This window comes from Schistocerca serialis, chromosome 3, assembly GCF_023864345.2.
Source record: "Schistocerca serialis cubense isolate TAMUIC-IGC-003099 chromosome 3, iqSchSeri2.2, whole genome shotgun sequence".
NCBI classification, from domain to species: domain Eukaryota; kingdom Metazoa; phylum Arthropoda; class Insecta; order Orthoptera; family Acrididae; genus Schistocerca; species Schistocerca serialis.
This window is the reverse complement of record NC_064640.1, coordinates 1072623462-1072650387: the sequence shown is the minus strand read 5'-3', so window position 1 is coordinate 1072650387 and position 26926 is coordinate 1072623462. Positions and strand designations below refer to the sequence as shown.

The 26926-nt window shown below is 38.7% G+C and overlaps 1 protein-coding gene across 3 annotated transcripts in view; it reads right to left on the bottom strand.

Moving 5' to 3' along the window:
• LOC126471504 (uncharacterized) overlaps window positions 1-26926 on the bottom strand; it is a 136611-nt gene that overhangs the window by 54485 nt on the left and 55200 nt on the right. For all 3 annotated transcript variants that reach the window (XM_050099722.1, XM_050099721.1, XM_050099723.1), the window contains exon 2: window positions 18388-18703. In XM_050099722.1, the coding sequence (XP_049955679.1) occupies window positions 18388-18394 (7 nt within the window). In that variant the 5' untranslated portion in view covers window positions 18395-18703. The remainder of the gene's footprint in view (window positions 1-18387; window positions 18704-26926) is intronic.

Here is a 26926-nt window from a genome sequence, read left to right as displayed (position 1 = left end):
TTAACCTACTGTCGACAATGAGGCCACTAGAGATTGAGCTGAAATTCAAATACAGTTTTTATTTTCCTTTGTGCATAGCACAAATTTTTGGAGACTGTCTACTAAAGTTTTTTCTTTCATTTTTGTACTTATTTTACAAGAACCTTCTACAAAGTCAATTATAAGTAACAGGCACAAACAACAACATCAGCTACAAATTTTATACTTTTGTTTTTAAACAAAATTCTAACTATCTTATTTGTTTTTATTGACAATCACCTGTGATTATGCGCGTCATGGGTATATCAGATGCAGAATCTGCCAGTTGTCCACTGTGAACTAATTCCAGTGGTGATACAGTTGTCATGACAAGACAAAGATCATGTGTAGCAATAATTGTTTCTGTATATGTGTACTAAGAATAGACTAATTTCACTGTCAATTTAGCCATATGTATCTGCTTTTTCTTATGTTGAAAAATTTCATATATGAGACAGGTCAAGTAAACTATAATAAAACACGATCTCTCTTTCGCATTATTGTTCTTAGAGTTAACGTGTATCACTGTTTCTTATTAACAATACATAAATGAATTTTTCTTTAAAAAGTAAGTAGAGATGGGCCTTTCAACATAATTAATTATTCTGAGACTGTTTAATGAAAACGTGTTGGACTGTTATTGCAGTTTTATGTAATTTGGTATTTAAGTACTGTTGCTGCCGAGAAAGTTTCAGCAAGACCAAAATGTGCTTTTAATTTATTGTCATTTGTTATTTTTTCTTTTTTCAGTTTGTGTGGTTTTGTTGCTCTGAATGAATTTTCAACCTCAAGCACAGTGTGCACCAATTTGAAATCTAATGGCAGATTAAAAGTGTGTGGCTGACCAAGACTCGAACCTGCCAGGAAGTTGCTTATCAGTGTACACTCCACAGTAGAATCAAAATTCATTGCAGAAACTACGTTTTAGGCAACAGCTGCGCCATTTCTGGGTACGATCATTTCTTTAGGGAGTGTCGAGACTGCGAGGAATGTGACAGAACTTGTGTAAAGTTTCGAAGGTAGGAGATGAGGAACTGGTAGAAGTAAAGTTGTGAGCACAGGTTGTGAGTCGTGCTCGGATTGTTCAGTAGGCAGAACACTTGCCTGTGAAAGGTAATGTACCACTCCGGCACACAGCTGTAACTTAACAGGGAGTCGCAGTAGTATTATAATTACATTCTGTACACTACAACTGCAAACTACAGACTGATTCGAGTTGATTTGTATATAATTTTGAGAGTGAACAATATACTTAGTAAGTTTAATGCTTTGAGTTACAATAGTAAATATGAGAATTGAGGAGGTTATCTGTATAAAAAACTGAATTCTCAACTACATTACAAGCATTTTAGTCACGATGCATACAAGTGGCTAAGAGGTCTGTCAAGATCACAGTACAGGACTGTCGTCATTACCGGGCGATTGTAACACAAACTGTTAATGTTCTTTACTTTTGTTGTTGCAGTAAAAGTAGTACTATTTGGGTGCAACTGACACTTTGCAAAGTGCTCATACACTTTTTTGATTTCACCGAATGCTGTTTTTCAGGTACTACTGCTGCCGAGTGGGTGCTGTTCGACATGCAACTGATTGGAAACAGATTTGCGCAGAAAAACGGAGTTACACTAATTCTGCTACACGGAAAGAGCAACTCGCACGAATATTCGAACTTAGGCTCGTGAATTGACAATTAATGCTACACGGTGTCACTGTCCACTGCGCAAAGTGGTACCGAAATTTATAGATTCTAAGACTACGTATTTCTTCTCGGATGTTAGGTTTTATACCTAATATCCTAGCAACTGTCACCTTTTTTGCAATCTCCTTTGCTCGGATTCGCACAGTTGAAAATGTGAAGAGGTTACAATTACAGAAGCAGGACAACGCAAAGAAATGTGTCGGTTGGTCGGTAAGGATCAAGGGACTCATGGCGATGTATCAGACTGGGGTTGCCACAAGTTTCCCTGAGTGAAATTCCCTGATTTCCAGACAAGTTTTAGCATTTTCCCTGACAAATTTTGAGATTTCAAGGGTGAAAATTAAGACGTAAGTTGACAATCTGTCTTTGTAGCTACGGTACAAGAAACAATAGTGTAAACTAGGAAATATCTTTAAAAAAACCTTGCAAGCAGATGGCATTTCCTGATGTGGGCAAAAATCTTTAGTACTAACTTCAACATCTTTTGTAATGAACTGTTTTTAGATGGAGAAAGCAAGCCACACGGTATGCGTGTTTCATTAAAACCACTGATATTAATTTATTTCAAATAAATGAAACATTTTTGGTGACAAAAATACGCATTTCTTTGGAGTTAAAAGAGATTTAAAATACCTTCACCAATTTCATAAATAACCTCAGAAAAAAGTAGGCCTCTTGAAAGAAATGTGTAAGATGGGGATGAACTGTGTAAACCAGCTCTGTCGGTGGCTGCCAATAAAAGGTTGTTTCTACTATGTTTGATATCGTGTTACATCTATTATTTTATTTATTTATTTATTTATTGTTCTGTGGGACCAAATTAAGGAGAAGTCTCCATGGTCATGGAACGAGTCAATACATAAAATTATAACACGATATTAGAAACAGATAAAATGAAATATAAAAAAAAAAACATATTCAGGTGACAAGTCGTAAGTTTAAATGAAGAAAATCAACAATGTAACACTGGAATTTGCTTAATTTTTTAGCTCTTCCAGGAGCTCATCGACAGAATAGAAGGAGTGAGCCATGAGGAAACTCTTCAGTTTAGACTTAAAAGAGTCTGGGCTACTGCTAAGATTTTTGAGTTCTTGTGGTAGCTTACTGAAAATGGATGCAGCAGAATACTGCACTCTTTTCTGCACAAGAGTCAAGGAAAAGTGCATTCTACATGCAGATTTGATTTCTGCCTAGTATTAACTGAGTGAAAGCTGCTAACTCTTGGGAATAGGCTAATATTGCTAACAACAAACGACATTAAAGAAAATATATACTGTGAGGGCAATATCAGAATTCCCAGATTTCTGAATAGGGGTCGACAAGAGGTTCTCGAACTTACACCACACATAGCTCGAACAGCCCGTTTTTGAGCCAAAAATACCCTTTTTGAATCAGAAGAATTACCCCAAAAAATAATACCATACGTCATAAGCATATGAAAATATGCTAAGTAGACTACTTTTCGTGCTGAACTGTCACTTATTTCAGATACTGTTCTAATGGTAAATAAAGCAGCATTTAGCTTCTGAACAAGATCCTGGACATGGGATTTCCACAACAGCTTACTATCTATCCGAACGCCTAGGAATTTGAACTGTTCCATCTCGCTTATAATATACCCATTCTGTCTGATCAAAATATCGGTTCTTGTTGAATTGTGAGTTAGAAACTGTAAAAACTGAGTCTTACTGTGATTCAGCATCAAATTATTTTCCACAAGCCACGAACTTATTTCATGAACTACATTATTTGTTACTGTTTCAATATTACACACAAGATCCTTCACTATCAAGCTGGTGTCATCAGCAAACAGAAATATTTTTGAATCACCTGTAATACTAGAAGGCATATCATTTATATAAATAAGAAACAGCAGTGGCCCCAGCACCAACCCTTTGGGAACGCCCCACTTAACAGTGTCCCATTGGGACTGAACATCACTGCCACTCTCAATATTGCGGAGAATCACCTTCTGCATTCTGTTCTTAAAGTAAGAGGCGAACCAATTGTAAGCTACTCCCCTTACTCCATAATGGTCCAACTTCTGCAGTAATATTTTGTGGTCAACACAGTCAAAAGCCTTCATTAAATCAAAGAGAACACCTATCGTTCGCAACCTTTTATTTAATCCGTCCAAAACCTCACAGAGAAAAGAGAATATAGCATTTTCTGTTGTTAAACCATTTCTAAAACCAAACTGAACATTTGACAGCAAATTATGTGAATTTAAATGCTCCAGTAACCTTGTATATACAACCTTCTCGATAACTTTAGCAAACACCGATGGCATAGAAATAGGTCTAAAATTGTCAACATTATCAATGTCTCCCTTTTTATAAAGTGGCTTCACTACCGAGTACTTTAATCGGTCAGGAAAACGACCACTCCTAAAGGAAAAGTTACAGATATGGCTGAGAACTGGGCTAACATACATAGAACAATACTTCAGTATTCTGCTAGATACCCCGTCATATCCATGAGAGTTCTTGGTCTTTAGTGATTTAATTATTAACTCAATCTCCCTCTTGTCAGTATCATGGAGGAGCATTTCAGGTAACAGTCTCGGAACACTTTTTTCTAAGAGCGCTATATGATTCCCTGTTGGGACTAGGTTTCTATTTAGTTCACCTGCTATATTCAGAAAGTGATTATTAAATACTGTACATATATGCGACTTATCAGTAACATGGACATTCCCACTACGCACTGATTCTATATCCTCGACCTGTCTCTGCAGACCAGCAACTTCCTTTACGACTGACCATATGGTTTTAATTTTATCCTGAGACTTAGCTATTCTATCTGCATACCACATACTTTTTGCCTTCCTAATAACATTTTTAAGCACCTTACAATACTGTTTGTAATGGGCTGCTGCATTTAGATTTTGACTGTTTCTAACGTTTTGATGTAATTGCCACTTTGTTCTACAAGATATTATTATCCCTCTAGTCAGCCACCCAGGCTGCCTGTTTGTGCTAGTACCCTGTTTTAAACGTTCTAACAGAAAGCTACTTTCAAAGAGCATGAGAAAAGTCTTGAGAAGAGCATTATATTTATCGTCTACTGTATCAGCACTATAAACATCTTGCCACTCTTGTTCCTTTATAAGGTTTACAAAGGTCTCTACAGCAACTGGATCAGCTTTCCTGAACAGCTGATGACTATATTTAACACATGTTGCAGCATAAAAATCTTTTAAAGTTAAAATTTGCGCATCATGATCTGAAAGGCCATTCACCTTTTTGCTAACAGAATGCCCTTCTAGTAATGAGGAATGAACAAAAATGTTGTCTATGGTTGTTCTACTGTTCCCTTGCACTCTCGTTGGAAAGAATACGGTTTGCATAAGATTATATGAATTAAAGAGGTCTACCAACATCCTCTTCCTTGCACAATCACTTATACAATTAATATTGAAGTCACCACATATAACTAACTTTTTGTATTTCCTATAAAGTGAACCAAGAACCTCTTCTAGCTTTAGCAAAAATGTTGTGAAATCGGAGTCTGGGGATCTATAAATAACAACAGTTACAAGATTAGCTCCATTAAATTTAACCACCCCTGCACAACATTCAAACACATTTTCAGTGCAGTACTTTGACACATCAATTGACTCAAATGGGATGCCGTTTTTCACATACATGGCTACTCCCCCACACTGCAAAGAGCTCCTCGAAAAGCAGCCAGCCAACCTGTATCCTGGTAAAGGAAGCCTCTGAATTATCTCCTTATTTAAGAAGTGTTCAGATATACCAATAATTTCAGAGTCAACATCTATAAGCAGTTCACTAACTTTACCTCTAATACCTTGTATATTTTGATGAAATATACTAATTCCCTTATTACTCGGATACCTAAGCTTTGTCAAAAGTGATTCCCTTGTTAGAGAAACTTCCCTTAAGCAGGAATACCTATCAGCTGACTTCAATCTAAAAAAGGTGCAGCTCTAACACCCACTACTGCAGGAATTTTCCCACGAGTGATCCCACCAACCCCACCTATGCTGTCACGTATAAGCTTTGCCAACCTCCCCTTCCCATACCTGTTGAGGTGCAGGCCATGTCTAGTGAGTATTATGTGACTTTTCTTTTGACAAATACATGAGTACATAGCGCACAAGCTGCCAGCAACCAACACAATTTTTCTGATATATAAACTACTTTTGAAGTGCCAAAATGTACTAGAACAAATAAAATGTCTATAAAATGCCGCACTGTGCAACGTACTTGTGGTGAGACAGTCACAATTCCTGAAATCCATTGCCCACGGCCTCTGGTCTGCTGAGGAGCACCGCAGACCTGGGTCCGAGGATAAACCATGAAAATCTGCTGCATCGCACCACACACAAGCAGATCCGGCCTGCAGGCAGATCAGTGGGACTAGATCAGACAGGCAGGGCCTGCACATTAGTGGAAACTGAACGGCAGGCCAGACACATTACAGATACTCGCAGAAACGGCCTGCAGTTTTAGGTCGTCACGGAAATCCACTCGTGTGGCCAGCTATTCAGAGTCACAGACAGCGCGTCGACGAAATGAGGCCACGGTGCTCGATCCGTACGAATACTCCGAGAATCGATAATAATGAGGATAGGTAGCGAGTCACCGTAAGGCCGATCACTGAACCAGAACGGGCACGTAGAAAAGACAATCACACTCTCACAACTAAATTTTCAGCCACAGCCAAACAAGAGCACACACGCATTCATACAATCACTAAGACGCAACTCACGTACGCAGGGCTGCCAGCTCTGGCCACTGCGTCTACAGTCTCTCAGAATCAGATCCGAACAAACCACTCCCCACACCTCCACGCCTCTCGTCGGCAGCTGCTAGGCTGGTGGTAAGAAGTGTCGGCAGCACCGACTGCGAACTGATGGGAATGGTAGGAAGGGGAGAAGAGAAGCAGCAGCAATGAGGGAGTAGGGAAGAGGCGCACGTGCTCAGCGACGGTGCACGACACATCAGTAAACAAACCATTTCACATACCGAGACAAAAATGAGTATTTCTAGTGTTTTTTCAAATTTCCCCAATTTCCCTGACGTGTTTAAAATTCCCCGATATTCCCCAATTTCCAGAGCCTGTGGCGACCTTGCAGACATTCTGTCACAGCTGAGAATTAATTTAAAGAGAGGTAAATGTCTACGGGTTGGGCAGATACAAAATTATAAGAGCATACAAGGACTCTCCCCACACCCATTTGTGGAGGCAGAAACTTCACTCCTATCCGATCCCCACCGACCACATAATGGGCTCACCAAGTTACAGAGGAAGAAGATGACCTAGCCAGGACATTCAAAATAGCAAAAGTCATAAATCTATAAACGTAATGAACATCAGATGGGCTGCCGACAAGAAAATAAGGTGAGAGTAACAGTGACGTCAAGAGGTGGGTGGGCGCGGGCGAGTGTCGCTCGGGGCTCGGCGTGTGGCGGGAGTCTCCCCTCCCTCAGCTGCCCCTCTCCGGAGAGTCGAAGTCTTAAAGAGGGGAACAGCACCCACTATCTTGGGGGAAGCGTGAAACCCTATTAAGCAGATACTCTGTCAACAGCTAGTACGGAGGGTAAGAAATAATGAAGGTCTCGGCTACAATGGAGTGTTGCCCCTAAAACACAAAATAGGGTATGGCAGAAAAAAGGGCAAACCACACCTGAAAGTGATTAAAACAGAGTAGGAGAGGTATGACCGTGGCAGCTGATAGAGATGGTGGTGTTGACAATCCCACAGAACCAGCCAAACCATCCCGCACCATCCCAAAAGCACTTCAAAACCACCGTACGCTGTCCACCAACATTAGAGGTGAACAATTCGGAAGACTGTGCTACGTAGGATAGGAGATTCATTACAGCGGTACAGCAGCAGTCTCCTCGATAGTGTAGAGTTTGTTAAAAGGGACAGTAGCTCACCAGATGTTCTGTTTCTGAGTGAACAGAGGTCTGCAGATCTCCACACACTACTGTCTACGTGAATGTCGGGTGGGTAATCGCTTCTCCAGCCAAACAGGCAGCCGGTTCATTCCCTGGACTCAGGACCCGGAGACAGACAACTGAGCAGGCACTGCAACCGAGGTCACGGAAAAGATCGTAAACAGTAGGTGACGAAAGTAACATCGGTCAATAGCACGGAGACTGCTCACTGGGTCACTACAAATTAAGATCTCATCAACAGAAGTCTGTTTTATAAAACTTAAAGCTCTGTTAATGACTACCAGCTCTGCAGTAAAAACACTAGATGTTCCTGGTAGCAATTTTCTTTTTTAAAAAAAAGGGTTAGCAGGAGGCGTAAAGCATATCCTGCCTTACTCGGGGTTTCAGAGCTACTACCATCCTGATACTCCTGATGAACTGACAAAAACAGACATTGAAAGATAACAGGGATGATGCAGGTTGGTCTCAATTCGTGGTCTGGGTGCTAACGGAGGGGGCAGAACACGGTGTGCACATTCTGAGCAAGTTACGTGGGGGACCTCCAGGTGCATTCCGACTGTTAATCACCCCCGAGGGTGGGTGGATCGGTGCCCCTTATCCGAGAAGAATCCGATAAGTTGGACAATTAGGAAAACATTCGAGTGCGATTGCGTAAGTGAGCTGGAGTTGGTACTGTGAGAAACGGAGAGGTAAGTTCTCTGCTTCAGCAAAGACTTTAAGCAGAACTGACCTGCTTATTGTAGTTCTTTCCTCAGTAGCATCATCACTCTTTTATCAGTGAAGTTGAAAGTCCAAATGAGTGAGGGATGGTGTTTACTCAAAAATGTACATATAATCTAGATTGCATTAACACACATACATGCATTCTTCACTAAGTTCAACTGTTAAGAACAGTGACCTGTTTATCAATTACAAAAACTTACTAGCCCACAAAACCAGATCGACATCTACAATAACAGTGGTGAAGTTAATTGTTTGACTGTGGTACAAAATACAGTCAGTATTTACACAAAAAAGTCACAGTTCCTTTTTAACACTACCCTGTAGTAATTTATTACAGAAATGATTACACTTCGGTAGTTCAATCCAGTCCATAACGAGCTTCAGTATTCAACAATCGGTAGTTTTGATGACCGTAACATTTCCTACCATTTTTCAATCACAACACAGTTTAGTAAAGATGTTCATTAATTTAGGCTACAGAAATCACTCAAAAATTATTAAGCATCCACGTCTCGAGATTTGCTGTTGTCAGTGGACATATTTTTGCTCGCCGAACACACGTAGTAGTGGCACAAATTGACACTGGGGGTGCTCCCCACATAGGTCTTACTCGTGAGCTTTCAAACGACCGACTGCCAATTCTGGGTGAAGTCTGACTCTTTGTAGACTGGCACAAGAACAAACTGCTATTTTGGAGGCTACATTGTGGTTTAAAAATGGCTAGGTTGGATTTTTCTGATTTTCTTATATTACAAGAACTAATATGATTTTGGCTCACAGAAAATGTTGCTGGTCAGAAATTCAGAAAAATACCTGGGTGCTATTACTTTCACACAATGTAGATCCCTTATTTACATGCATCAGTGCCCTACTGCAAATTAGGATAAATTATATGAAATTATTAATTATTAAATCAATTAATCAATACTGCATATCATTTTATACACAAAAATAAGTAGTCAAAAGTCATAATCTAACAGTAGCTATGATGAAATTTGTAATGGAAGACGGGGCTGCTGATGTATTTGAATGTCAACTGTCTTGTCACTGGTAATTTAAAGTACTTTCCATAAAAGTCAGAATGCTCAGCATTCTGTTGGTATGGGTCATTAAATTAAATTGTGCCGATTAGCTCACCAAGTTTCACACGTATCGAACTATGGTGTTAACCCCAATCGATTGTAATACTTAATCAACACCTTCCACAGCCAAACTGATCCCACCAATGCAATCAGCGTAGTGAGAAGAATAAACTAAACAACAAAGCTAAATGGAGAAAGCCCAGTTACACCTCTGCAAAAGCAATACATGTGCCATATATGACTTACAAAACAGTACTGGAAACATGGTAGAAAATTATAGGAAAGAAAAAAAATTTGCTATCAGCAGATATTCAAAACTTAGCAGATGGGAGAGGAGAACCATGCTATATCACAGAGTGTCAAAGGAAGTAGTCTCAATGAAGTGGTCTCAATGAAGTGGTCTCAATGAAGTGGTCTCAATGAAGTGGTCTGATGATGATGATGATTGGTGTGTGGGGCACTCAACTGCGTGGTCATCAGCACCCACACGAAGTCCCAATTTTTACACAACCCAATCTAGCCACAATCACAAATGATGATGATGATGATGATGATGATGATGATGATGATGAAGAAATGATGAGGACAACACAAACACCCAACCCCGGGCAGAGAAAATCCCCAACCGGTCCGGGCATCGAACCCGGGACACTGGAGCCCAGAGGCAGCCACTATACGACGAGCTGTGGACTGGTGCCAGTGACTCGACTTATTCCACGATGACAGACTCGGTGCAGTCATTTCAAATTTGAAGGTACCCCTGAAGCATAAACCTGGTGACCACCATCCAGTTAGGTCGAAACTGTGGCCCAGTACATACGGAGTTAGGCCGAATAGGATGATTCGCTCCCTGAGAGGTGTGGGCGAGGAAGTGGAGAGGTTTAAGCTTACGCGTGCGGGCGACTCTTTAGTTAACAAATATGGGACAGCTGTGTCAGCCTTTTATCAAAGAGGAATCCCAAAAATTGAGACTGTGCAACAACATCCCGGCACTAAGTACACAAGTTGAGTTCTGGGTCCAGACGGTGTAGTGGGACGAAATTAAGCGTCACCCATCCACCAAAGTCAGCCCAGTTTGCAGGTGACTATAAGTTTGATTTAGTTTTGTTTATGTGTTTTCTTATTATTTGTAATAGATGTGAATTATCTAAAAGTTTTGTATTTTTTTTATGTGTTTCATGTACAGAGAGGGCGGCGCAACGAACGGGGACAGCATCTTCGTTGCCGCGACCAGAGAGGAAATTGCTGGCCGCTATGCGTCGCGGGTCGACAGCCAAGGAGCAACAGAAGATCCTGGAACCGAGTTGTTGCGTCGTGTTTCTAAAAATTAAAAATGAATTTTTATACTCTTTTTGTACAACAATGACGTCATATAGAGCTTAATCTTATTGAAATGTCAGTCACTGTCTGTCAACGCTCAAGTTCACATCTGTATGTGTAGGAAGCTAATAAAATAGTGTATGCTATTAAAGTTGAAACACGTGTCTTGAAGATTTATTTATGAAGAATTGTGTGAACGGATTAATAATATATTTGACAAGATTAGTAATTCTTACGTCGTTCGCCGAAACTTTGAATCTAAAAAGTTTATTTAATGTGTGATTCTGATATCGATTAGATCAAGATAGCGTGTGTCAATATAATTTCTGAGGAGAAACAAACGAAATTTAAATTGGGAAAAGTTACAAAAACCAATTGGCCCAAGTGATGTAATTCTTTGCACACGACTCAACTGATGTTTTACAGTTTCGTTCAAGAACCATTCTATGACAATTTAAAAGAATATGAATCATTTTTGAAGTGGGTTGTAACTGACGTAGGTGACGAAGTCTGCACATGGTCATACATATATCAAACGAAAAACTAATACGTCGTTACACTATACCGTGGCGACCTTAGAAACAGGACTTGTGTGCAACTAAGGCACACAGGTACGAAACAAAACATCAAGAGTCCTTCGGAAGTCAACGCGAGTTTTCGTGGAGCCTTCACCAGCCAGCGGCGACTTCGTGGGTGTGGGCATCTGATGGAGCCGCAGCCAAGCAGTACGGTCACGCAGTTGTTCCACGAGAAGGCGCATCTGTTGGGCAGCAGCTGAACGCTGCAAACCCCGACAACCTTTTTTCTCCCTAAACTAATAGGCCCAGTACGTCAGCTGCGGGGCGTTCCTCCGGCTGGTAATAGAGGTGTTGCTGAGGGCTTCGCCTGTCTACGGCGGTGCCGGGCGTGGTAGCAGCCAGTGACGTTTCCGGTGTTCGACTCAGCGTCCTGCCGGTTGCGGAAGCGGGGTCGCAGCATCTCAGCGGCTGCATCGACGGCTGTTACATCTGCAGCCCATAGCAGCACACTGATCATCGAGAACTACAAATTACAATATTAGTGTCCGGTGAGTTTGTTTCAAGTTGGAAGTGGAGTGTTGTACATAGGGAGTGTGCTTTTACAGGATTGTTGATTACAAGTCTGCGTGTGTAAATAGTTAATATCTTACAATAATGTCGGGAAGTGAAATGTCAGACAAAGAGCAATCTATGTCCGATAGGAGCATGAGAGCCCTTTTTAGGGCGATCGCTAAATTAAAACAATCTAACGAGGAATCTACTGCTAGATTAAAAGAGGAACTAAAACAGGAATTAAAACAGTCTAACGAAGAATCTATGGCTAGATTAAAACAGTCTAACGAGGAATCTACTGCTAGATTAAAAGAGGAACTAAAACAGGAATTAAAACAGTCTAACGAAGAATCTATGGCTAGATTAAAACAGTCTAACGAGGAATCTACTGCTAGATTAAAAGAGGAACTAAAACAGGAATTAAAACAGTCTAACGAGGAATCTACTGCTAGACTTAAAGGGGAGCTAACAAAATCAACAGACAGGTTGCAGGAATATCTTAATGAAACCAGTCGAGAATTAAGTGATAAAATAGAGTCTTCTAAAGTTGAAATGCAGGAAAAATTAGTAGGACTTAGTAATAAGATTGCTGATAATTGTAAAAGGTTAGAAGAACATATCCAGGAATCGCGCGAGGAAAAAGCTCGCATGCGAAACGATATCACTGACTTAACCGAGAGACTAGATAGTGTCCATATCTTAGTTGTAAATGAAATACAGAAAAATAACGATATGTTACGAGATGAATTTTCTATGCAAACAGAAACTGTTCGCAGAGAATTATCGAAATCTATTAAAGAGGTCTCTACCAAACCTGTAGAGATTTCTTCAATAGATAATGTAGAATTAGAGACATTAACCCATCAAGTAGAAAAGGACCATACCGAAATCGAAAACATGAAATTTTTAATTACTGAAATATGCAGTAACCTTGAGACTGCCAAAGATAATAACATTGATGAAGGTACAGAGCGTTCACATCGTGAGCACAGTGAAGAATCGATATTAGCTAATCGCGTATCCAATACAGAAATGCGGATACAGGAAATTACTAAACGGTTATCGGAATTAGATAATAACGAGAACATTTCAGGTAGCAGAGGTAATAACGTAATCAGAGACAACAGTCACATCGAATTTGCTAGCACGGACGACAACAATATGAATAAAGCAATCACGGCAAGCCAATCCGATGCAACTCCGTCTCTGCAATTTAAACAAAATCCGACTATTTCTCTCGCAGAATGTCTGGATGACATAACGACAAATTCAAATGTAGCAAGTCGATTTCCTGTATTCAAACCAGGAGGCGAACTTCACCCTATAATCTTTATAAAAGCTTTTGAAACATCATTATCTCCTAAATGGAGTAATGAAAAACGCATTCAATTTGTAATAGGACATTTAGAAGCAGAAGCTGCGGAATGGGCAGTACTGCATAGAACTGAATTCAGGGATTGGGATGATTTTGTTAAGCAATTTAAACAAAATTATTGGTCAAGAGGAAAACAACAACACTTAACTTTAGAGTTGTTAGACCCTCCTCCATATTCTAAACGGTGGGGAGGTTATAGGAATTATTTTGAATGGCATTTAAACCGTGCTAGATTAATTGGAGAACCAGTTATTGAAAGACACCTAATACGAGTCCTAATTAGTAGGTTACCGTATTACATAAAGGAAAGAAAAATGTTATTCTACGAATTATATAAAACCTTAATAATGGGGACGAAACAGTTAACACTCGGGGGGTGTGGTTATATTTTAACGACTTGTTGTATTGGAAAGCACAGAGGGAACACCAGAGATGGAAAATCTGCATTCCGAAAACTGTTGTGGACGAGTTAATTACTTATATTCATGAAGGTTACGGGCATTTTGGAATTCATAAATGTATTAAACATCTAATGAAGTATTATTATTTCAAAAATATGTCCCGTATGGTGAGAAGTATTATTAGGGCTTGTGAAACCTGTCAAAAGGTTAAAGTTAATAACAAATCTAAGCGTTATAAATTATATGCTGTAATTCCTCGAGGTTTGTGGGATCTACTATCATTAGATTTTTTCGGCCCTCTGCCTCGGAGTTCAGGAGGATTAACATATGTGTTTGTTGTAATGGAATGTTGGTCCAAACATGTGAAGCTATATACTTTGAAACGAGCGAATACAGCAAGCGTTATACGCTGCCTCACCCGAAATTACTTTGTTAACTGGGGAATTCCTAAACGACTTATGTCTGACAACGGTAGTGCCTTTATTAGTCAAAGATTTCAAGATATGATAAGACAATATGGAATCAAACATATCTTAATTTCGAAATATCACCCTCAAAGTAATTTAGTAGAAAGAGTCATGAAAGAATTACGACGATTATGTAGAACTTATTGTGCACATAAACATACTCGGTGGGCCAAACTAATGCCTGAATTCGAAAAGATATTAAATGAATTGCCTCACCTAACGACGGGATTATCACCTATAGAAATTTTAGGCAAACGAATTATAGGTGAGCCTTTACTAGCTGCTCTACCTTGGCCACCGGTAAATGAGATCCAACAATGCATTCCAGACGAAAAAGTTTGTGAACAGATTGTAAAAAATGCCGAACGGAGAGTTAAAAGTTATAATCAACAGGCTATAGAACCCTCATTTCAGTTAGGAGATCTTGTGTTAGTACGATCTCGTCCTAAAAGTTCTAAGATCGGTAAGGAATGTAGAAAATTCTTCTTTATCTTTGAAGGTCCATATGTTGTACATAAGATTGTACATCCCAAAGCATTACTTCTTATGGAACCTTCATCAGGTGTAATTAAAGGATTATATAGTGTTGATCAAATGAAACCCTTCATTCCTAAATAAGTTAATATTTAGTATATGTTACACACGGAAGAGCGTTCATAGTTTATTCATGTGAAGTTTTCGTGATAGTTACGTATTATTTTAAAGAATGAAACAGAAAGCTTAAACAAGTGTTCTACAATAATCTAATGGTACTTCAAAAGGAGAAAGATAACCAAAAGGGGGATTTATATAGAAGAAATTTTACTCTTAGGTCAAAAGGAATTTAGCGTATTTTAAATTTACTCGGATAGTAGGAACCAAAGGGGATGGTTAATAGTTTAGGGACCATGGGCGTCCAGAGCTATATGGCTCACGAGAACATAGCAGAGTGCCTTTAATAGAGGTTTGTAATAGTGTTAATATAGAACACACCAAACGGGGCTCTCTCGCTTGTTTCTCCTAAATAAATTGCCATTACCCAACAAGGTGTCCGAAGGTAAAGAACGCCGTGCCGAGATTCTAAAGAAAGTTTTGCTTGATTTCTTCCTGACCTCAGGCAAAAATAAGGCATTGGGGAAAAGAATGACGTAAAGTAAATAGTACTATTAGTTACTGTGAGAAACTTATGAGTAATATACATTTTTGGAAAGAATAACTCTAGTAAATAAATGAAACTGAAACTAATCTATCACAATTTGAACGCTCTGTCCTAATGTAACAACGTTAAAGAACGTACTAAATTAGTATTTATTAGCAACTATTAACTGAAGAGGAGCAATCTCCCTATATTCGGTTACGAATTACCATAATAGCACAATTAAGAGTAAATGACAAATAGTCACAACAATATCGTATTAAAAGGATTAAATCTATCTAAGAGCAAGGACTCTAGGTTACGTAAAATGTGAGGAAATTGTATTAACAGTTAAATATTGTATATTGAAAAGTTTTAATTTCGGTTAAAACCTGACAAACTGAGCCTGTGGGTGGGGTATGTAGTGGGACGAAATTAAGCGTCACCCATCCACCAAAGTCAGCCCAGTTTGCAGGTGACTATAAGTTTGATTTAGTTTTGTTTATGTGTTTTCTTATTATTTGTAATAGATGTGAATTATCTAAAAGTTTTGTATTTTTTTTATGTGTTTCATGTACGGAGAGGGCGGCGCAACGAACGGGGACAGCATCTTCGTTGCCGCGACCAGAGAGGAAATTGCTGGCCGCTATACGTCGCGGGTCGACAGCCAAGGAGCAACAGAAGATCCTGGAACCGAGTTGTTGCGTCGTGTTTCTAAAAATTAAAAATGAATTTTTATACTCTTTTTGTACAACAATGACGTCATATAGAGCTTAATCTTATTGAAATGTCAGTCACTGTCTGTCAACGCTCAAGTTCACATCTGTATGTGTAGGAAGCTAATAAAATAGTGTATGCTACTAAAGTTGAAACACGTGTCTTGAAGATTTATTTATGAAGAATTGTGTGAACGGATTAATAATATATTTGACAAGATTAGTAATTCTTACGTCGTTCGCCGAAACTTTGAATCTAAAAAGTTTATTTAATGTGTGATTCTGATATCGATTAGATCAAGATAACGTGTGTCAATATAATTTCTGAGGAGAAACAAACGAAATTTAAATTGGGAAAAGTTACAAAAACCAATTGGCCCAAGTGATGTAATTCTTTGCACACGACTCAACTGATGTTTTACAGTTTCGTTCAAGAACCATTCTATGACAATTTAAAAGAATATGAATCATTTTTGAAGTGGGTTGTAACTGACGTAGGTGACGAAGTCTGCACATGGTCATACATATATCAAACGAAAAACTAATACGTCGTTACACTATAACGGACTGCGGTAGGACGACACAAATGCGTGTCTCACATTTTTGTCGAAGAGAATTGGAGGTCGCGGGAAAGGGTCCAAGTGGAGGCTCCATGGATACACCTTGAAATTGTTGTTTGGTGAAGGCTACAGACTGGGAGCTGTTACAAATGCAAAAGCTGAAACAATGTGAGTGTGACGAGAGGTACGACAGGTTGTGAAATGCATGGAGCCCTGCCATTTTTTTGGACCCGTGCACTCTGAGTGGTGTACCGACTGTAACACGAAAAAATCAGTGGAGTAAAAGCCGACAAAAATCAGTAGGGCGTCTTGAAAGCCCCTGTCATTTAGGTTAAGTAAAATGTGATCATGCTGGGCAGTGTTGTATGCCTCATGGAGATAAAAAAGGCTTCAATGAGATTTCACCGTTTAGAAACACCCCATCAGATTGCTGTTTCCAACCTAACCACACGGTTAATTGAGGATTGTTCCTCCTGGAAACTGGGGGACAAAAGGCCCAGTGATTCGAGAAACCAGAACAACCGTCAGGCCACCATCTTTTCGAGCAGTTTTCAGAGCACACTGATGAGGCTAATCGGTCAGTAGCTGTAAATGGATGTCTGGATTTTGCCTGGTTTAAGGATAGGGATACTATCTTGACCCTGAAAAGCAAAAATACTTTCTGGCCAGGTTTGAGTAACATTCACATGTTGGATGATGAACTGAACCAGGGCCTGAGGCCACACTGTTTGATGCGTCAAGAGCCTGAAAGAGTTCCTGATCAGAGAAAAGTTCATTATATAATCAATCTTGACCAGGGGGGGGGGGGGGGATAGGGAGGTGTCTTCAACATGTCTTATGTATTTTTTTAAAAAGAAAGAAAGAGAGAGATGGGGGGGGGGGGGGAGAGAGAGAGAGAGAGAGAGAGAGCTATATTGCTATGTTGTGGGATTCATATGAATGGTTCAAATCTTATCTTTGTAACAGGCACCAAATGGTAAAGATACAGGGAAAGTTTACTCATCAGAATACCAAAGAGTCGGATATGGGGTGCCACAAGACTCCCTGCTGGCACCACTGCTGTTCTTAATATTTATAAATGGCATGCCAAGCCATGTATCAGCAGCAGGTACAATATTGTTTGCTGATGACACCAATCTGTCTGTTAAAGCTATGAATGATACTGGCCTTCAGAAGACAGTCACAGTAGCGCAGAAAGATGAAATGTATTGTTTATGGATAACATTTTAATTGTGAATGACAAAGAAAGAGTTTCGGTAGACTTCAGACATAAAACAAACTGGGAGCCACATAACAACAGAACTTGGGCAGTGTAAGATAAAGAAAACCCGTGTCACTAAATTTTTAGGAGTACGGATAGATGAAAATGTAATGTGGGGAAAACATACAGAAATGTTTCTTGCATTAAACATGTAAGTACACCACTGGCCCTATCGTAGACTTTTACGCCAGAGCACAATAGGAACTGGTGGTGAGCAGAAAGATATTTAATCGGCAGAGAGAGTCACTGATCTTTGGAATGTTTTGAAACTCCGTCAGGGAAAAATGAGGGCAAGAAAAAAATGAATGGGTACATTCTCGCAAAGAGAAGTAAAGGGGTAGAAAAGAAAGGTAAAAATATGGCGTATACCCTGGTTCACAAACAGAACAGGGTACAAGACTAACGAAGAAGTAAAAGAAGACAGTTTATTACTAGCACCTGTGCACCAAATGACACTATCCAATTTAGCTAACACACTCAATCTAACAAATATACCAAAATCAAATAGGTCTTAGCTCCTTTACAGGATTCTAAAAGTGGAACTCATTTTGAATACAAAAGCAGAATGATCTAAGTTGTGCCGACAATGTGCTCACATCCAAAGTTCCCACGTCAGTTTTACAATGTTACAGCCAGCAGGTTACTTACCCGACATGGTATTCCTTGTCAGCCCACAACCTCAAATCTCGCGACAGCTTTCTCCAACGACGGCACACTTTCCGTACCACGTCCACTAGCTCAGTGAAAGACAAGTGAGAGAAGATCTTTATCAGTATCTCCTCAGGCAAGTCGTCAATGCTCATACGCCACACTGCAGCGCCTTCTCCCACGTGGCACAGTCCACTGTGCTCAGACACTGAAGCCATTTCACTGTCGAGCCTGCAGTCGGACTACGGTGAGGTGGAAGGCGCCAGGGGAGGTGACGAGCTGTCGAGTGGACGTCTGTCGGATATGCTTGCAGACACTGCAAAAAAACATAAACAGCATTACAAACCCGCACTCACACGGATTTCAGCTACTTCCCACTGTGTTAATGGAACAAATAACAGCAACGACATGCCAACATTATTTGACAACTGTCGCTGAAATCATTTCTTATGGCTGAAACTATTTCAGGACAAGTTAATAGTGTGATATTGAGCCAACAGACCGCTCACATCATTGATGTGATAGAGATATGTGCCTTAAGGAATAACTGACAGCTGACATAATAAAAAACAGAAACACTGCAATATAAATTCCGATGATGTCACAGGATCTCCATTGGCACTGAGAGTCAGGAATGCTGTTCTTTTTAATGCCATCCGATGTAGGTGTACCGTAGGTCTGTAGAAAAGCGTAGCATTCCAAAAGATTGGAAAAGGGCACAGGTCATCCCCGTTTTCAAGAAGGGACGTCGAACAGATGTGCAGAACTATAGACCTATATCTCTAACATCCATCAGTTGTAGAATTTTGGAACATGTATTATGTTCGAGTATAATGACTTTTCTGGAGACTAGAAATCTACTCTGTAGGAATCAGCACGCGTTTCAAAAAAGACGATTGTGTGAAACCCAGCTCGTGCTTTTCTCCACGAGACTCAGAGGGCCATAGACACGGGTTCACAGGTAGATGCCGTGCTTCTTGACTTCCGCAAGGTGTTCGATACAGTTCCCCACAGTCAAAGTAAGGGCATATGGACTATCAGACCAATTGTCTGATTGGATTGAAGAGTTCCTAGATAGCAGAGCGCAGCATGTCATTCTCAATGGAGAGAAGTCTTCCGAAGTAAAAGTGATTTCAGGTGTGCCGCAATGGAGTGTCGTAGCACCATATATATAAATGACCTTGTGGATAACTTCGGAAGTTCACCGAGGCTTTTTGCGGATGATGCTGTGGTACATCGAGAGGTTGTAACAAAGGAAAATTGTACTGAAATGCAGGAGGATCTGCAATGAATTGACACATGGTGCAGGGAATGGCAACTGAATCTCAATGTAGACAAGTGTAATGTGCTGCGAATACATAGGAAGAAATATCCTTTATCATTTAGATACAATATAGCAGGTCGGCAAATGGAAGCAGTTAATTCCATAAATTTTCTGGGAATAGGCATTAGCAGTGATCTAAAATGGAATGATCATATAAAATTGATCGTTGGTAAAGCAGATGCCAGACTGACATTCACATGAAGAATTCTAAGGAAATGCAGTCTGAAAACAAAGGAAGTAGGTTACAGTAAACTTGTTTGTCCACTGCTTGAATATTGCTCAACATTGTGGGATCCGAACCAGATAGGGTTGATAGAAGAGAGAGAGAAGATCCAATGGAAAGCAGCACACCTCGTTACAGGATCATTTAGTGATTGCGGAAACGTTACGGAGATGATGGATAAACTCCAGTGGAAGACTCTGCAAGAGAGACGCTCAGTAGCTCGGTACGGGTTTTTGTCGAAGTTTCGAGAACATACCTTCATCGAGGAGTCGAGCAGTACATTGCTCCCCCCAACGTATATCTCGCGAAGAGACCGTGAGGAGAAAATGAGAGAGATTAGAGCCCACACAGAGGCATACCGACAATCTTTCTTTCCGCGAATACGGGACTGGAATAGAAGGGAGAACCGATAGAGGTGCTCAAGGTACCCTCCGCCACACACCGTCAGGTGGCTTGCGGAGTATGGGTGTAGGTGTAGATGTAGATGTACTGAAAATCTGAAAATATAGCCACTGTAAGAAAATAGTGTCTTCACCAGCGACATAAATTTAACTCTGGAATGCACAATACAGTAGCCTATACAAAAAGAAAGCCATCACATTCATTGGCTTTGCCAACGCACAATCAGACTATCATCTTCCAATCTAACTTAGGGCTCAGGTTACACTACTGGTCAGTCTGTCACTACAAATTTCATACCTAGACCTAGAAAAAGCCTTTGATTGTGTGAATGTTGACATCCTATTAGACAAGCTACAGAACATGGGCATTAGAGGCGCTGCTTATGACCTAATAAAGTGTTATGTGAGCATTAGAAAACAGTTTGTTCTGCTTAAAACGGAAAGTGGTGTCTACAAATCAGAGATCGCTTGCATAAAATATGGCGTGCCCCAGGGCTCAGTGTTGGGCCCCCTTCTGTTCTCTATCTATGTAAATGATATTAAATACTGTACTATAAATTCAAAAATTGTTTTTTATGCCGATGACACGGCCATTGTGTGTAAAAAGGAGTTGTGTAATGAACTAGAGGCCAAGTGTAATAATGTGACAAAAGAAATTGTTCAGTTTTTTAATGAAAGCCACTTAAATGTAAGCACCAGTAAAACATGTTTGATGGAGTTTAACAAAAGTAGTTTGAATAATGAAATTAAATTATACATTGTCAATGAATTGGTAAAGAAAGAGTCTAGTGCAAAATTCCTTGGCGTAACAATCCAAAGCAACCTGAAATGGGACACACATATTGACTCCCTAACAACTAAGTTGTCAACAAATATATTTGCAATCAGTACTATTTGCAAGTTCTGTAGAGACACTGTAGTCCTATGGACTGCATACCGTGCTCTTTTCTCCTCTCACTTGAACTACAGTATTGAAATTTGGGGGGCAACAACCAAACTCATTCTTCAAAAAAGGGGTGTGAGAATAATCTGTGGAGCAAAATATAGGAAATCTTGTCGCAACTTGTTTCCAAAAACTGAGGTGTTAAGTGTTGTAAACACATACATTCTAAAAGCCATATTGCTTCTGAAAAGACTGCACCCGAACACTTATTCAGATTTCGACCAGTACAATACTAGAAATAAAGTTTTTACATTGGCACCCACAGAACAGCACTTTACGAAAAGGGGCCTCAGTACGCAGGTATAAAATTGGCTAATGCACTGCCTAGTGCAGTCATGGCTCTTCCTACAGTTAAATTGAAACACCAGCTTAAGAAACTTTTAGTAAAACACCCTTTCTACACATTAGAAGAGTACCATACTTACATGAAGAACAACAAATGCTTCGCGAAATTATGTGAATAGAAATCAGTAAACATCTTATTGTAATTTTGTTGTAAATTAATGACGTATTCAGAAGAATGTGTCTTGTGTATTGTACAAATAACTTTAATCATTACTGTTTCTTTGTACGTGTGCAGTGTACCATTCGATGTTGAATAAAGCTATTATTATTTCTTTCCTTTCTCAGATGTTATATCTGGTTAAAAATGGAAAGTGACACGGACCTCGATCAAGCGTGACTTCCTTTTAACTGTACGGTATATGTTACATTGAATTTAGGAACGTTCGGGTAACTGAACATCAATAATTACAGATTTCTGTAGTTCTATATATAAGTTTGGATGCAGCTGTATTGCGTTGATGTACTGGTGGATATTGTGTGGTATGACTCCTGTAGTTGATGTATAATTGGTATAATGTTAACTTTATCCTGATGCCACATGTCCTTGACTTCCTCAGCCAGTTGGATCTAATTTTCAATTTTTTCTCCTGTTTTCTTCTGTATATTTGTTGTATTGGGTAGGGATATTTCGATTAGTTGTGTTAATTTCTTCTTTTTATTGGTGAGTATGTGTCAGGTTTGTTATGTGGTGTTGTTTTATCTGTTATAATGGTTCTGTTCCAGTATAATTTGTATTCATCATTCACCAGTACATTTTGTGGTGCATACTTGTATGTGGGAACGTGTTGTTTTATTAGTTTATGTTGTATGGCAAGTTGTTGATGTATTATTTTTGCTACATTGTCATGTCTTCTGGTGTATTCTATATTTGCTAGTATTGTACATCCACTTGTGATGTGATCTACTGTTTCTATTTGTTGTTTGCAAAGTCTGCATTTATCTGTTGTGGTATTGGGATCCTTAATATATGCTTGCTGTAATATCTGGTGTTTATTGTTTGACCCTGTATTGCAATCATGAATCCTTCCATCTCACTGTATATATTGCCTTTTCTTAGTCAAGTGTCGGATGCGTCTTGATCAATGTGTGGCTGTGTTAGATGATACAGGTGCTTGCCATATAGTGTTTTATTTTTCCAATTTACTTTCTTTGTGTCTGTTGATGTTATGTGATCTAAAGGATTGTAGAAGTGGTTATGAAATTGCAAAGGTGTAGCTGATGTATTTATATAAGTGATTGCTTTGTGTATGTTGCTAGTTTCTGCTCGTTCTATAAAGAATTTTCTTAAATTGTCTACCTGTCCATAATGTAGGTTTATTATGTCGATAAATCCCCTTCCTCCTTTCGTTCTGCTTAATGTGAATCTTTCTGTTGCTGAATGTACGTGATGTATTCTATATTTGTGGCATTGTGATCGTGTAAGTGTATTGAGTGCTTCTAGGTCTGTGTTACTCCATTTCACTACTGCAAATGAGTAGGTAGATATTGGTATAGCATAAGTATTTATAGCTTTTGTCTTGTTTCTTGCTGTCAATTCTGTTTTCAGTATTTTTGTTAGTCTTTGTCTATATTTTTCTTTTAGTTCTTCTTTAATATTTGTATTATCTATTCCTATTTTTTGCCTGTATCTTAGATATTTATAGGCATCTGTTTTTTCCATCACTTCTATGCAGTCACTGTGGTTATCCAATAAGTAATCTTCTTGTTTAGTGTGTTTTCCCTTGACTATGCTATTTTTCTTACATTTATCTGTTCCGAAAGCCATATTTATATCATTGCTGAATACTTCTGTTATCTTTAGTAATTGGTTGAGTTGTTGATTTGTTGCTGCCAGTAGTTTTAGATCATCCATGTATAGCAAATGTATGATTTTGTGTTGGTATGTTCTAGTAATATTATATCCATAATTTGTATTATTTAGCATGTTGGATAGTGGGTTCAGAGCAAGGCAGAACCAGAAAGGACTTAATGCGTTTGCTTGATATCTTCCACGCTTAATCTGCCTTGGCTGTGATGTGATACTATTATTATTATTTCTTTACTTTCTCAGACGTTAAGTCTGGTTAAAAATGGGACGTGACGCGGACCTTGATCAAGCGTCACTTCATTTTAACTGTATGGTATATGTTATATTGCATTTAGGAACTTTCGGGTAATTGAACATGTATCAATAATTACGGATTTCTGTAATTGTATATATAAGTTTGGATGTAGCTGTATTGTATTGATGTAATGGTGGATATTGTGTAGTATGACTCCTGTAGTTGATAGTATGATTGGTATGATGTCAACTTTATTCTGATGCCACATGTCCTTGACTTCCTCAGCCAGTTGGATGTATTTTTCAATTTTTTCTCCTGTTTTCTTTTGTATATTTGTTGTATTGGGTATGGATATTTCGATTAGTTGTGTTAATTTCTTCTTTTTATTGGTGAGTATGATGTCAGGTTTGTTATGTGGTGTTGTTTTATCTGTTATAATGGTTCTGTTCCAGTATAATTTGTATTCATCATTCTCCAGTACATTTTGTGGTGCATACTTGTATGTGGGAACATGTTGTTTTATTAGTTCATGTTGTATGGCAAGTTGTTGATGTATTATTTTTGCTACATTGTCATGTCTTCTGGGGTATTCTGTATTTGCTAGTATTGTACATCCGCTTGTAATGTGATCTACTGTTTCTATTTGTTGTTTGCAAAGTCTGCATTTATCTGTTGTGGTATTGGGATCTTTAATAATATGCTTGCTGTAATATCTGGTGTTTATTGTTTGATCCTGTATTGCAATCATGAATCCTTCCGTCTCACTGTATATACTGCCTTTTCTTAGCCATGTGTTGGATGCGTCTTGATCGATGTGTGGCTGTGTTAGATGATACGGGTGCTTGCCATGTAGTGTTTTCTTTTTCCAATTTACTTTCTTCGTATCTGCTGATGTTACATGATCTAAAGGGTTGTAAAGGTGGTTATGAAATTGCAGTGGTGTAGCTGATGTATTTATATGAGTGATTGCTTTGTGTATTTTGCTAGTTTCTGCTCGTTCTAGAAAGAATTTTCTTAAATTGTCTACCTGTCCATAATGTAGGTTTTTTATGTCGATGAATCCCCGTCCTCCTTCCTTTCTGCTTAATGTGAATCTTTCTGTTGCTGAATGTATGTGATGTATTCTATATTTGTGGCATTGTGAACGTGTAAGTGTATTGAGTGCTTCTAGGTCTGTGTTACTCCATTTCACTACTCCAAATGAGTAGGTCAATATTGGTATAGCATAAGTATTTATAGCTTTTGTCTTGTTTCTTGCTGTCAATTCTGTTTTCAGTATTTTTGTTAGCCTTTGTCTATATTTTTCTTTTAGTTCTTCTTTAATATTTGTATTATCTATTCCTATTTTTTGTCTGTATCCTAGATATTTATTCTGTTCCAAAAGCCATATTTATATCATTGCTGAATACTTCTGTTATCTTTAGTAATTGGTTGAGTTGTTGATTAGTTGCTGCCAGTAGTTTTAGATCATCCATATATAGCAAATGTGTGATTTTGTGTGGGTATGTTCCAGTAATATTATATCCATAATTTGTATTATTTAGCATGTTGGATAGTGGGTTCAGAGCAAGACAGAACCAGAAAGGACTTAATGAGTCTCCTTGGTATATTCCACGCTTAATCTGTATTGGCTGTGATGTGATGTTATCTGAATTTGTTTGAATATTAAGTGTGGTTTTCCAGTTTTTCATTACTATGTTTAGAAACTGTATCAATTTAGGATCTACTTTGTATATTTCCAATATCTGTTGTAACCATGAGTGGGGTACACTATCAAAGGCTTTTTGGTAATCAATGTATGCATAGTGTAGCGACCTTTGTTTAGTTTTAGCTTGATATATCACCTCTGTATCTATTATCAGTTGCTCTTTACATCCTCGTGCTCCTTTGCAGCAGCCTTTTTGTTCTTCATTTATAATTTTGTTCTGTGTTGTATGTGTCATTAATTTCTGTTTAATGACTGAAGTTAATATTTTGTAGATTGTTGGTAGGCATGTTATGGGGCGATATTTAGCTGGGTTTGCTGTGTCTGCTTGATCTTTAGGTTTCAGATAGGTTATTCCATGTGCAAGTGTATCAGGGAATGTGTATGGGTCTGCAATGTAACTGTTAAATAATTTAGTTAGATGTGAATGTGTTGAGGTGAACTTCTTTAGCCAGTAATTTGCTATTTTATCATTTCCAGGGGATTTCCAATTGTGTGTAGAATTAATTGCTCAGGTGACTTCATGTTGCAAAATTATCACTTCAGGCATTTGTGGTATCATCTTGTATGTGTCTGTTTCTGCTTGTATCCACCGTGCATGCCTGTTATGTTGTACCGGGTTTGACCATATGTTGCTCCAGAAGTGTTCCATGTCTGTTATGTTTGGTGGATTGTCTGTTTTAATGTGTGTGTTATCTATTGTTTGGTAAAATCTCTTTTGGTTTGTGTTGAATGTTTGGTTTTGTTTCCTTCTATTTTCACATTTTTTGTATCTTCTAAGTCGTTTGGCCAATGCTTGTAATTTCTGCTTCTTTTCATCTAATTGCTCTATTGCTCCTTGTTGTGAGATTTTACCTAACCTTTTTCGTTTTTTGTCTGATATTTCATTTCTTATAAATTGTGTTAGCTGTCCGATGTCTTTTCTCAGTTTTTCTATTCTGATCTGTAGCCTGTGTTGCCATGCTGGTTTTGTGGGTTTCTTCTGTGTATTGGTTTGTTCTGATCTCTGCCTAGTGTGTATATTTAGTGTAGTGAGTGCTCCTATATAAACCAGTAGTTGTAACTCTTCCATAGTTGTATTTTCATTTATTTTGTTGTGTATGATTGTGTTGATAGTTTTTATTGTTGTTTCGACTTGTGGGTTATTTGGCGGTCTATGCAAGAATGGTCCGATGTCTGTATTTGTGTCTTTGTATTCTATATATGTCAGCTGAAATTTCTCTTCTATATCTAACACGTGTGTCTCTTCGTGTTCTATTTGTGCTTGTTCTGGTGGCTGTCTTAAGATTTCGTTTTCCTCTGATTGTTTAATTGATGCGTGTTGGTCTTTGTTTGTTTGCTCTGGGATGTTTGAGTCCATTACTGTATTTTCTTCTTCTTCTGATTGCACATTATTTTGTTCCAGTATTTCTTGTACTTGTTGTTTGATGTTTTCTAATTCTGACTGGGGTATCCTGTTATTTTTTATTATTACACGGATCTGATCAGCTAGTCGTTGTTCTGTTAAAAATTTTAATTCCGGGTATCTGGTAATAAATGTTGTGTATACTTGTGAT